The following is a 12,042-nucleotide window of genomic DNA, read 5'->3' on the forward strand; positions in this document are numbered from 1 at the left end:
GGTTTGTGTTTTATTGTTTTATTTTTTATGGTTGGTTTAGAGTAGGTAGGGGGTGATCTTGTTTAAAAGAGATGGGTAGGTGGGTCTTTTTTTTTTTTTTTTTCTCTCTCTCTCTCTCTCTCTCTTCTCCATCTCCAGACTGTCAGCAGGTGCCAAGCTTAACTCCCCAAGTGACCCCTGAACTGTCGTAGGCAAAATCACCATCAATTAGCTGAAGAGAAATGCTTTAGTCTAAATGATTAATAAATGTTGAATAAATTCTCACACTGGCACCAATAAATTCTCATACTAGCATTCATAAATGTTTCATATTAGCGTTAATAAATTCTCATTCAGGAATCTTGGAATACAGGAATAGTGGAGCTGAGGATGGGAATGAGACCTTTGAAATGGGCAATTGGGAGTGATGGTCCAGGGAGTCTTGTTAGAGGTCATACGTCAGGTCAGGTCAGGTTAGGTCGTGTGGTCGTGAACAGGAACCATGCCTCTTAATAATAATAATAATAATATTAAAAATAATAATAATAATAATAATAATAATAATAATAATTAGATTTTTCATTATCATTATCATTATTATTATCATTACATCACCATCATCATAACACGGGATTAATACATAGCTCCTTCATAACACCACAACATGACCTGACATTAACGCACGTCTCTCTCCCACAGCACCACAACACATGCCCTGGAGGTGACCGAGTCAGTTGAGTCATCCACCAGAGGGGAGTCCATTCACGCCCGCTGCTCTCACACATACACACCTAAAGTCTCCCGCCAACACTAGTCTCCACAACAGAAGTCTCAACGCCTATAGCCATGCCCTTCTACGCCCTATTCGATCAGGTGAGGATCTGGCCAGAGGCTTCAATAGGACTCAGAGTGATGAAGCCAAGACTCCCACACAGGTGAGGATATAGTGTGTGTGTGTGTGTGTGTGTGTGTGTGTGTGTGTGTGTGTGTGTGTGTGTGTGTGTGTTGTTCTGTCTGTCTGTCTGTCTGTCTGTCTGTCTGTCTGTCTGTCTGTCTGTCTGTCTGTCTGTCTGATAAATGCCTACCAACACTAAAACGATCACTTAACACAAACAAATCTGACAGAAGATTTTTACTCTCAAAATCATCCTTCAGATTTTGTTTTTTAATTTGAACGCTTACAGATTTGGGTTTCGACCCCCTCTCCCCTCCCTCACCCCCTCACCCCTCCTCCCCTCACCCCCCCCCCACCCCCATTCCCTCCTTCACTCTTCTCCTTCATCTCTTCCTCATAATTCCTTCCTCCACATCCTTCTTCCTTCCCCCTCCTTCTCCTCCTCCTCCCACATCTCCTCTCCTCCTCCTCCTCTTCTCCTTCCCTCCTCCTCCTCCTCCTCCCCTCCCGTTCCTCCTTTCCACATCAATTGAACATATGTCTTAGAATGTCCCTTAAGCAGGTGTGTCTCTAAGCAGGTGTCTCTAAACAGGTGTGTCTCTAAGCAGGTGTGTCTCTAAACAGGTGTTTCTCTAAGCAGGTGTGTCTCAGGTGTGTCTCTACAGGGTGTTTAAGGTGTGTTGGTGTGTCTCTAAGCAGGTGTGTCTCTAAACAGGTGTTTCTCTAAGCAGGTGTGTCTCTAAGCAGGTGTATCTCTAAGCAGGTGTGTCTCTAAGCAGGTGTGTCCTTAAGCAGGTGTGTCTCTAAACAGGTGCATAAGAGCATTCCTTAAGAGTTCAGGTATACAAGAGAGTCGTTCCTTAATTGGCACGACCCCTTAATGAGCCAAGGTGAAAATGGTATCAGCTTAAAGAACACACCTGAAGTAGCCCATTAACCTACCTGCCCAGGTAATTAAGGCTTGTGATTAGTGTCTCTCTCTCTCTCTCTCTCTCTCTCTCTCTCCAAGACGAACCAGGTCACCAAAGGAGCTGTTACCTGGAACTCACCTGTGCCACATCCAATCAGTTTGGGTCCAGGCTTAAGATGAGTCTCTGTGTTCGATCCTCTGCCTTGTCCATGATAGGAGACGGTGGCTGAGTGGGTACAGGGCTCGTTTCATATCCTAAGTGATCCTTGGTTCGATCTCGGGTGCACTATTAATTTATGCAGTCGTCCTAATCTTCTCACAGTCGTCCTAATCTTCCTACAGTAGTCCAAATCTTCTCACAGTCGTCCTAATCTTCTCACAATCGTCCTAATCTCCCTACAGTCGTCCCAATCTTCCAAAGTCGTCCTAATCTTCTCACAGTCGTCTAATCTCCCTACAGTCGTCCTAATCTTCCCACAGTCGTCCTAATCTCCCTACAGTAGTCCCAATCTTCTCACAGTCGTCCTAATCTTCCCATTCCTAACCAACTCTCTGTAATTCGACTGTTCATCTTACCTTAATCACCTTAAAGTCACTCCCAATCTTCCCACATTATCAAGCTAACTTTTCCATGATTATACACACCTTACCAAACTTATTCTCGTTCTAATCTTGCTTTCCTGCGTCTTCTAATCACCCCACAATCGCTCTTGCGTCTCCTAATCACCTTATATGTAGTCCTAATCACCGTGGCCATCTCCTTCCGCAGTACCCGGTGAGTCAAGCCAGCAAGACGGCTCCGAGGTCAAGCAGCGACATGGCCAGGCTCTCCCACAACATCTCAGCCATCTTGGAGAACCTGCTGAAGAACTACAACAATCAGGTGCGCCCCGGATACCACGAAGGTCAGTCCAGGTCACGGGAGGGGAAAGGTCAAAGAGGGAAAGGAGAGGTCATGGGGAGGAAAAGGTCATGGGGAGATCACGGGGAAGGGGAGAGGTCATGGGGGAGGGGAGAGGTCAGTGGGAAGGGAGAATCAACAGGAAGGGGGAGGTAAAAGAGGGAGGGAAGAGGTCAATGGGGGAGGGAAGAGGTCAACGAGGGTCAGTCCAGGTCACTCCTGTCTCTTGGAGGAGAGTTATCTGGTCAGGGGAACGAGATGTTGGTAACGGCTGGGGACCTGTAGGAGGAGGTCATAGGGCAAGTGAGGATATAGTGAGGGTGTAGTGAGATATAGTGAAGATGTAGTGATGATGTAGCAAGTATAGTGAGGATGTAGTGATGATGTAGCAAGATATAGTGAGGATATAGTGATGTAGCAAGATATAGTGAGGATGTAGTGATGATGTAGCAAGATATAGTGAGGATGTAGTGCTGATGTAGCAAGATATAGTGAGGATGTAGTGATGATGTAGCAAGATATAGTGAGGATGTAGTGATGATGTAGCAAGATATAGTGATGATGTAGTGAGATATAGTGAGGTTGTAGTGATGATGTAGCAAGATATAGTGATGATGTAGTGATGATGTAGCAAGATATAGTGAGGATGTAGTGAGGATGTAGCAAGATATAGTGAGGATGTAGTGATGATGTAGATATTATTGAGGATGTAGTGAGGATGTAGCAAGATATAGTGAGGATGTAGTGATGATGTAGCAAGATATAGTGAGGATGTAGTATGATGTAGCAAGATATAGTGAGGATGTAGTGATGATGTAGCAAGATATAGTGAGGATGTAGTGATGATGTAGCAAGATATAGTGATGATGTAGTGAGATATAGTGATGTAGTGAAGATATAGTGAGGATGTAGTGCTGATGTAGTGATGATGTAGTGAGAGAATTTACAGCCAAGCTCAGGGTCAGGGGTTCATACCCTTTATAGTGGTGGTTGTTGTCGGTCACTGTATCATAGTGGTGCAGTGTGTTATGTTGTGTCCAGTGGTCGTTGGATGCCTCTAGTCTTGCGGCGTGTAGCTGAGATGTGAGGTCGTTGGGGTGCGGTCAGGGTGGGGGTCTGTGTTCTCTTCCTGTATTACTCTTGTATCATGTTTATTTGTTTTTGTTTGTTGTTTTGGTTTTCTTTATTGCTTTTTGCTTTTGTTTTTTTGCCTTTTCCTTTTTTGCTTTTGTTTTTAATGCTTTTGCTTTTTTGCCTTTTGCTTTGTTGCCTTTTGCTTTTTCTTTTTTTCTTTGTAAGACGATCAACACTGTGAGAGGCAGCTGTCTGTGGTGGGATCCAGGTAACTTTAATGCGGATGTTATCAGTTTAGTTTAAGGTCGTGTTTGGTGGCAGAAAGGTCAGTACCAGGTCATGGGAGGAGGGTGGGAGAGGTCAAGGTCAGTGAGATTTAGAGGGCACTGACCTATTATACTGTGGTCTTTGTAGTGTGTGTGTGTGTGTAATAATAAATAATAATAATAAACGGTTTATTGAAAAAGTTTGCAGTCCGAAGGCTGAAAATATACATTGGACATAAATGACTTATTACATACATTGGTGGTTTAACAAAAGCCTTCATTGTGTGTGTGTGTGTGCGTGTTATCTAGACACACACAAATGACAGGTGGTGTGTGATACGGGATCAGCTGGTTGTGTGTGTGTGTGTGTGTGTGTGTGTGTGTGTGTGTGTGTGTGTGGAAGAGATCGATGGATAGTTAGACAGATAATAGATAGATATGTAGAAAGAGACCAATAGAGACAGACAGACAGACAGACAGACAGACAGACAGACGAACCGAACCAGACAGACAGACAGACACACAGACAGACACACAGACAGACAGACACACAGACAGACAGACGCAGACGAGACAGACAGACAGACAGACAGACAGACAGACACAGACAGACAGACAGACAGACAGACAGACAGACACAGACTGAATGTAAAATTGCATTCTAAAAATATCACTTATCATTTATTATAATTAAACATCTGAATAAAAAAACATAATAAAGTAAATTATATAACACCAAAACAAGACAATAACACCTGTCCAGAATTAATTGAAAAGATTGCACAGGTGTGATTAATATTGATTGAATACACGCCATATATTTTTTTTTCTTTATTTTCTATTATAATCTTTTTTTTTTTAATTTGTGCTCAATAAACCCCGTAATGTTAATTAATTATTGGTGGTCATTTACATAATTACGTTAGTTGTCATTCTTAAGAGTGTCCGTCTGTCCATCCGTTTCTTTACATCAATACTGACCCGCCATCTAAGGGGGTAAAAATCAGTAAGGATAATAATTTAGGATTTTTTTTTTACTTTTTTTCCAACAAAGGGTAAATTCTCCCCTTTCCATCCTTGTTGAGAGAGCAAATCAACCATGGCGACGGGCCCAGGGTTCACCTATACCCTGTGGGAGATGGTTAGTCCCGGTAATTCATCTCGTGGTTTCTCTAATTGACTCGAAATTGGGGATGAGATGTGGTGTAAGGGGTGGTGTGGGGGGGAGGGTGTAGGGGATGGTGTGGGGGTGTAGAGGATGGTGTGGGTGGTGTGGGGGGGGTGGTGTGGGGGTGTGAGGTGGTGCTGGGGGGGGGAGGTGTGGGGGTGGTGTGGGTGGTGTGGGGGTGGTGTGGGGTGTGGGGGTGGTTGTGGGTGGTGTGGGGGGGTGTGGGGGTGGTGTGCGGGGAGGTGTGGGGGTGGTGTGGGGGGGGTGTGGGGGTGGTGTGGGTGGTGTGGGGTGTGGTGGGTGGTGTGGGTGTGGTGTGGGGGGTGTGGGGGTGGTGTGGGTGTGGTGTGGGGTGTGGGGGTGGTGTGGGTGGTGTGAGGGGTGGTGTGGGGTGTGGGGGTGGTGTGGGTGGTGTGGGGGATGTGGGGGTGGGGTGGGCTGGGAGTTTTGAGAGTGAGTGTGGGGTGTGGGGGAGGTGTGATGGGTGGTGTGGGGGGTGGTGTGAGGTGTGGTGTGGGGGGTGTGGGGTGGAGCGTGTGGGGGGTGTAGGGGTGGTGTAAGGGAGTGTGCAGGGGGGTTGTAGGGGATGGTGTAGGGGGAGCGTGTAGGGGGTGTAGGGGTGGTGTAAGGGAGTGTGCAGGGGGGTTGTAGGGGATGGTGTAGGGGGAGCGTGTAGGGGGTGTAGGGGTGGTGTAAGGGAGTGTGCAGGGGGGTTGTTCATGAGGTGGGGGAGAGATACAAGCAGGGTGAAGAGATTGGGTGGTGATGGGGCCCTTAGGGGTGGTGAGGGGGCCCTTAGGGGTGGTGATGGTGGTGATGATTTATGACACTAGTGATGAACTTTAATAGGACTTGGGGCCCGTAAGCACCTGGGGCCCATTACCACCTAGGGCCCCGTACCACCTGGGGCCCATTAACACCCAGGGCCCCTTAACACCTGGGGCCCATTAACACCTGTGGCCCATTAACACCCAGGGCCCCTTAACACCTGGGGCCCATTAACACCTGTGGCCCATTAACACCCAGGGCCCCGTACCACCTGGGTCCCATTAACACCCAGGGCCCCTTAACACCTGGGGCCCATTAACACCTGGGGCCCATTAACACCTGGGGCCCATTAACACCTCGGGCCCATTAACACTTGGGGCCCATTAACACCTGGGGCCCATTAACACCTGAGGCCCATTAACACCTGGAGCCCATTAACACCTGGGGCCCATTAACACCTGGGGCCCATTAACACTTGAGAGAGAAGAAGGTCAAGTAGACAGGTCATCACGTCTCCACTTACAACGAAATGATCGATGTAAAATTACTTTCGAGGTACGGATATTTTGGCGTCATGAGAGAGAATCTCCCTGTGCCTATATATAAATACCTGTACTTATATTTATACCTTTAACAATATATAATTTGCATTATTACCTTTAACTGTACCTGTAGTTGTAGCATACTTTTATAAACATTAGGCAGCTGGGCGGCTGGCTGTAGCTGGGTATAGACACTAGAAGAATAATCATGGCATCTATTACCGTAGCGGGTCGAATAGGGTCTGATTCCCCTACGACCCTCTTCAACCCCGATGCTCTTTTGTCAATCGGAAGACCAGTTACCAAAAGGGTTCATTCTTCCCTCCTTCATGTGGCTGGGGGTGAAAGGAGGTATAATGAATGTAAAATTTACGAAGAAATGGAAGAAAGGAGAGAGAGGAGATTATAATCAATGATGGAGGAGGGGAAGTGAGGAAGAGAAGAGACGAGGAATGAGAAAAGAGTGAATCAGGGTATAGAGAAGCTGCGTATTAGGTTCGTAGTGTCACTGAGTTTATGAATTGGTTAGTTAATGGCGCTCAGTTCGTATATTTAAAGAGTAAAGGCGTTAAATTTGATAGTTATAGAGTTATTGGCGCTGAAGTCGTGACTATAAAGGTGCTGTAGTCTTAGATATACAATATAGAGGTAGTGGAACTTTAAATACACTGCATAAAAGATTACAGGTTAATGGTGTAGGTTCAAAATATACATAGACAGTATACGTACATATACATTCATATACATATTAACTACAGTACACACACTCATGCCGTGATTGTGATGATATGAGGCGCCATGATAAAATTCATTATCAACATAGCACTGTGATTAAAGTTATCTATGGAAATACCTGAGGGCGGAACTTCCTAATTGTTGTTGATGTTATCTCTTGTGGTTGGTCTCATGGTCCTCCCCTAAACCAGAAATCTACCTTAAAATCCGAAATCTACCCTAAAATCCGGAATCCTCCCTCTTAAAATCCGGAATCCACCCTAAAATACGGAATCCTCCCTCTTAAAATCCGTAATTCTCCATAAAATCTGGAATTCGCCCTCCTAAATTTAAAATGTCCTGTCCTTAATCCGGAATCCCTATCCTAAATCTGGTTTTACTCCCTAAAACGGAAATTCACCCTAAAATCCGGAATCCTCCCTCATATGATATCAATAATCCCTGATCTCAAATCCCCAGAATCATATATCCTAAATCTGGTATCTCTTCCCTAAATTAGGAATCCACCTCAAAATCTGGTATTGCTCCCTAATGCATCCCCAATTCTAAACCCAGAATTTATCCCCCTAAATACTGAATTTGTAAATCCAGAATCCCCACCTTAAACCTGGAATCCTATAAATCCGGTACACCTTCCTTAAATCCGTAATCTACACCTAAACACAAGTAATTCGGTAAATGGAGAATATGCTGCTATATGTAACCCAGAACAGACTGCCCAATATACCCAAAATTGGTGTCATCCGGAAACCTCTTCCCAATTAGTACGGTTTAACGGGGTGGGGGGACTGTAATATAAACACGGGATAGTATGCGGTGGCTGAGTGGTTATGCAGTACTCATCTCCTGTCCTTAGACTCCCTGGTTCGAAATGGACATTCCCATTCTACTCAGGATTTAGGAAAGGGATGATTGGGGATGACTGTCTAGTGCAGGCAGATCAGCTGGTCCATCCATTCATAAACAAAGCGAGTGTCGTCGTTCACGGAAGGTTGTAAACATAGTCATATTAATACACACCAGAGCCTTCACCAGACGCGCGCGGCTCTTGTGAGATATTATCACCAGGAGCGTTCGTGTGATGGATCCGGATTGTCCAAGAGGTTTTTATAAGTTTTGTTGTTATTTCATTTTCTTCATATTCTTTTTGTTGTTGTTTTTGTTTTTGTTGTTTTTCTTCTTCTTTAGCCCGTTAGTGGAGAATAAATAGAGATCTCCAGAGAGAAATAGATCTGTAGTTGGAAATAATTGATCTATTTGTAGGAAATAAAATAGTTTCGTGGGAAATATATTACCTCCACTAGGAAATATATCTTCACGGGAAATATATCACCATAAACAATTTCTTCCCCGTCTCTCTAAAATCATTCCACGTGGTAATTAAAATTTATGATGACTATTGGAGAGTGAATCCAAAAATACTTCAAGATTTTAAAATATCCAAATTGAAAATACATATAAAGTGTAAGTGTATATGTATATTATTATGTATATATGTGTATGTATTAATGTATATGTATGAGAAAAGAAGATATTTAAAGGGTAAATGTTATATGCTTGAAGTTGGAGGGTGAGGGAGAGAGTATACACACACACGCACACACGAGGCGGCACCCTGTAAACATATGACGTCATAGATGGCAACACACACTGAGGAATTCAAGGGGCGGGGGTGATCAGTGGTCTGAAAAATGGCCGATGAAATTTAATGTGGACAAATGTAAAGTACTTAGTCTAGGTCTCTAGGAGATGTAAACAGAGATACCAGATACTAGATGAACAACGATGTTATAGAGAAATCCGACTGTGAGAAAGATTAAGGAGTAATGATAAGTAGGAATCTTCAACCGAGTCAACAATGTGTATTTGCTCGTAACAAGGCTAACAAAGTACTTAGGTTCATACAAAGGAGTGTTAGTTACAAGACTAGCGAGGTTATCCTGAAACTATATCGTGCGCTTGTGAGACCTCACTTGGATTTCGCGGTTCAGTTCTGGTCACCGTATTACAGAATGGATATAGAATCCCAAAGAAAGAGTTCAGAGGAAAATGGCAAGACTAATCCCGGGCATTAGGAACCTTGAATACAGAGACAGGTTAAAGCATCTCAATTTGCATTCCCTCGAGAGACGTAGAGTGAGGGGCGATATGAGATGTGTATAAATGGAAGTCGGGGATGAACAAAGGGGACATTACAAAGGTACTCAAACTATCCAACCAGGAGCGAACTCGTAACAATGGTTTTAAATTCGACAAATTTTGATTTAGGCGCGAGATAGGTAAACATTGACTTGGAAATAGAGTAGTGGAAGAGTGGAACAAGTTACTAAACACCATCATTAACTGGAACACGCTGGATAGCTTCAAACATAGGTTGGATGGATATATGAGTGATAGGGGTTGGGTGTAAACGGGACTGCCCAGTATGGGTCAATAGACCCGCTGCAGTTTCCTCCATTCTTATGATCTTATGTAGTCTGTGGGCGAGTGTTGAGGTGGTATGGGGTTTAGGTAATGAGACAGTCTGGTGTATGTGAAGAGTTTCTGGGGTTGAAGGTGGTAGTAGCAGGGGTATACGGGGGGTTGATGAGGGTAGGAAGGGGCTTCTCTGGGGTGTTGAAGGGGTACAGACAGACAGACAGACAGTGCCGTGTATATTTCTCAAAAGTGAAGAAAAAATATATATATATGTTCTATGGGACTGTGTGTTGTATCGGAGTCTTCATACTGATACCGATTTCCGATTAACACCGATATCCTCTTATAGAAAGCACATTATTCAACCCTTTCAGGTCATTTACATATCTATTACGTGATATAAATTGACCTTGAGTGAATAAATAAATAAAATATCGTTATCATAAGTACTATGTTTATGAGTGGTAGTGGTGGTGGTGGTGGTTGTTGTTGGTGGTGGTGGTGGTTGGTGGTGGTGGTGGTGGTTGTTGGTGGTGGTGGTGGTGGTGTGTGGTGGTGGGTTGTTGGTGGTGGTGGTGGTGGTGTGTGGTGGTGGTGGTGGTGGTTGTTGTTGGTGGTGGTGGTGGTGGTGGTGGTGGTTTGAAAGAGGGAAAAGAATAGGGAAGGAATAGGATAAATAAAGATTCAAGAATGGGTTATGAATAGGGGAGAGAGGAAATAGGGGATGGGGTAAGGATTTGGGGGGGATGGGGGTAGAGGATAGGTAAGGAATAGGATACCTTACACCTCACTGACCTTAAACCTACCTATTTGACCATTACTGACCAGAAGTTGACCTGACATGACCTAACCTATTCTATGACCCGCAGTGGTGCCAATGATGCTGTTTTGTGTTGAACTTTCATGACCTGACCTACTTTATGACCTGACCTACTTTATGACCTCACCCATTTCATGACCTGACCTATTTCCTGACCTAAATTGGTGACGTCATTCTCCTTATCTTGACCTAATTTAACTTGACTCATCATATAATCAAGGCTGTCTGTTACCCTTTTAGAGTAAGTAAGGCTGTCAGTGGACCCTTTAGAGTAAGTAAGGCTGTCAGTGGACCCTTTAGAGTAAGTAAGGCTGTCAGTGGACCCTTTAGAGTAAGTAAGGCTGTCAGTTGACCCTTTAGAGTAAGTAAGGCTGTCAGTGGACCCTTTAGAGTAAGTAAGGCTGTCAGTGGACCCTTTAGAGTAAGTAAGGCTGTCAGTGGGCCCTTTAGAGTAAGTAAGGCTGTCAGTGGACCCTTTAGAGTAAAGTGTTTGTGTCCCCTTTGAAGGCAGAGTAAAGCAGAGGTCCTTTGATGATGTCAGGACAGGCGTGTGAATATTGGACTGTGGTGTACAAAGAGACGAGGCTTGTGTAGATAATGATCGCTGCTTTCATCATCCCTCACCCTCCTCTTCCCCCCCCACCCCTCCTCTTCCCCCCACCCTCCTCTTCCCCCCCCCACCTTCCTCTTCCCCCCAATTCTTCCTCTCCCCCCTCCTCCTCGTGTAGAGTGTGTGTTCTATCACGTCCTTCCCTCCTCCTCCTCTCCACACTCCTATCCCTCCCTCCCACTCTTCCATTCCCCTTCTATAGCTCATCCTCTCTCTCTCTTTCTTTTTCACCCACCCCTTCCCTTTATCCCTCCTCCCTACCTATCTACCCCTCCCACTTCCACCCACTCTCCCATTCCCCTCCCTCTCACCTCCCTCTCATCTCCCTCTCACCCTCACTTGGCGATATGAAAATAAGAATACTCAAGGCATAAAGTGAGGCAAGTGAGGGAAGTGAGGGAAGTGAGATAACTGAGGGAAGTAAGGGGAGTGAAGGGAGTGAGGCAAGTGAGATAAGTGAGATAAGTGAGGAAAGTGAGGCAAGTGAGGGGAGTGAAGGGAGTGAGGCAAGTGAGGCAAGTGAGGGGAGTGAAGGGAGTGAGGAAAGTGAGACAAGTGAGGCAAGTGAGGCAAGTAAGGAAAGTGAGAGTCTACCTTGTTGACACTACACCGCCGAAAGCTGATCAGTAAATACTAATACTTGCAAATGTTGCCCCGTGGTCGATGAGTGGGCTGGAGAGTGGGATTGTAGGGGAGAGGGAAAGAGTGGGGTGGAAGGATAGGATAGGGTGCAGGAGTCAGGGAGAAAGGGAGTGGAAAGAAAGGGAGAGAAAGAATAGGGTAAGGAGGGAGGGAATTAAGGGCTAGGTAAATGAGAGAGAGAGAGAGAGAGAGAAAGAGAGAGAGAGAGAGAGAGAGAGAGAGAGAGAGAGGGAATAGTCCAAGTAATAACTATCCCATCATACTTGCATCATATCGCCTCTTCCCTCTCCTCTCCTCCTTCTTCCTCCTCCTCC

General features: G+C 45.0%; 1 protein-coding gene across 1 annotated transcript in view; it reads left to right on the forward strand.

Annotated features, from left to right (window-relative positions):
* The first annotated feature begins 872 nt into the window (after window positions 1–872).
* Window positions 873–12,042, forward strand: part of LOC121853183 (gamma-aminobutyric acid receptor alpha-like) — a 44,712-nt gene continuing 33,542 nt past the window's right edge. Inside the window, exons 1-2 of the mRNA XM_042347160.1 lie at window positions 873–914; window positions 2,554–2,689. Coding sequence (XP_042203094.1) covers window positions 2,602–2,689 — 88 coding nt within the window. The 5' untranslated portion in view covers window positions 873–914; window positions 2,554–2,601. The remainder of the gene's footprint in view (window positions 915–2,553; window positions 2,690–12,042) is intronic.

Source organism: Homarus americanus, unplaced genomic scaffold (assembly GCF_018991925.1).
Source record: "Homarus americanus isolate GMGI-L3 unplaced genomic scaffold, GMGI_Hamer_2.0 scaffold50564, whole genome shotgun sequence".
Taxonomy (NCBI): domain Eukaryota; kingdom Metazoa; phylum Arthropoda; class Malacostraca; order Decapoda; family Nephropidae; genus Homarus; species Homarus americanus.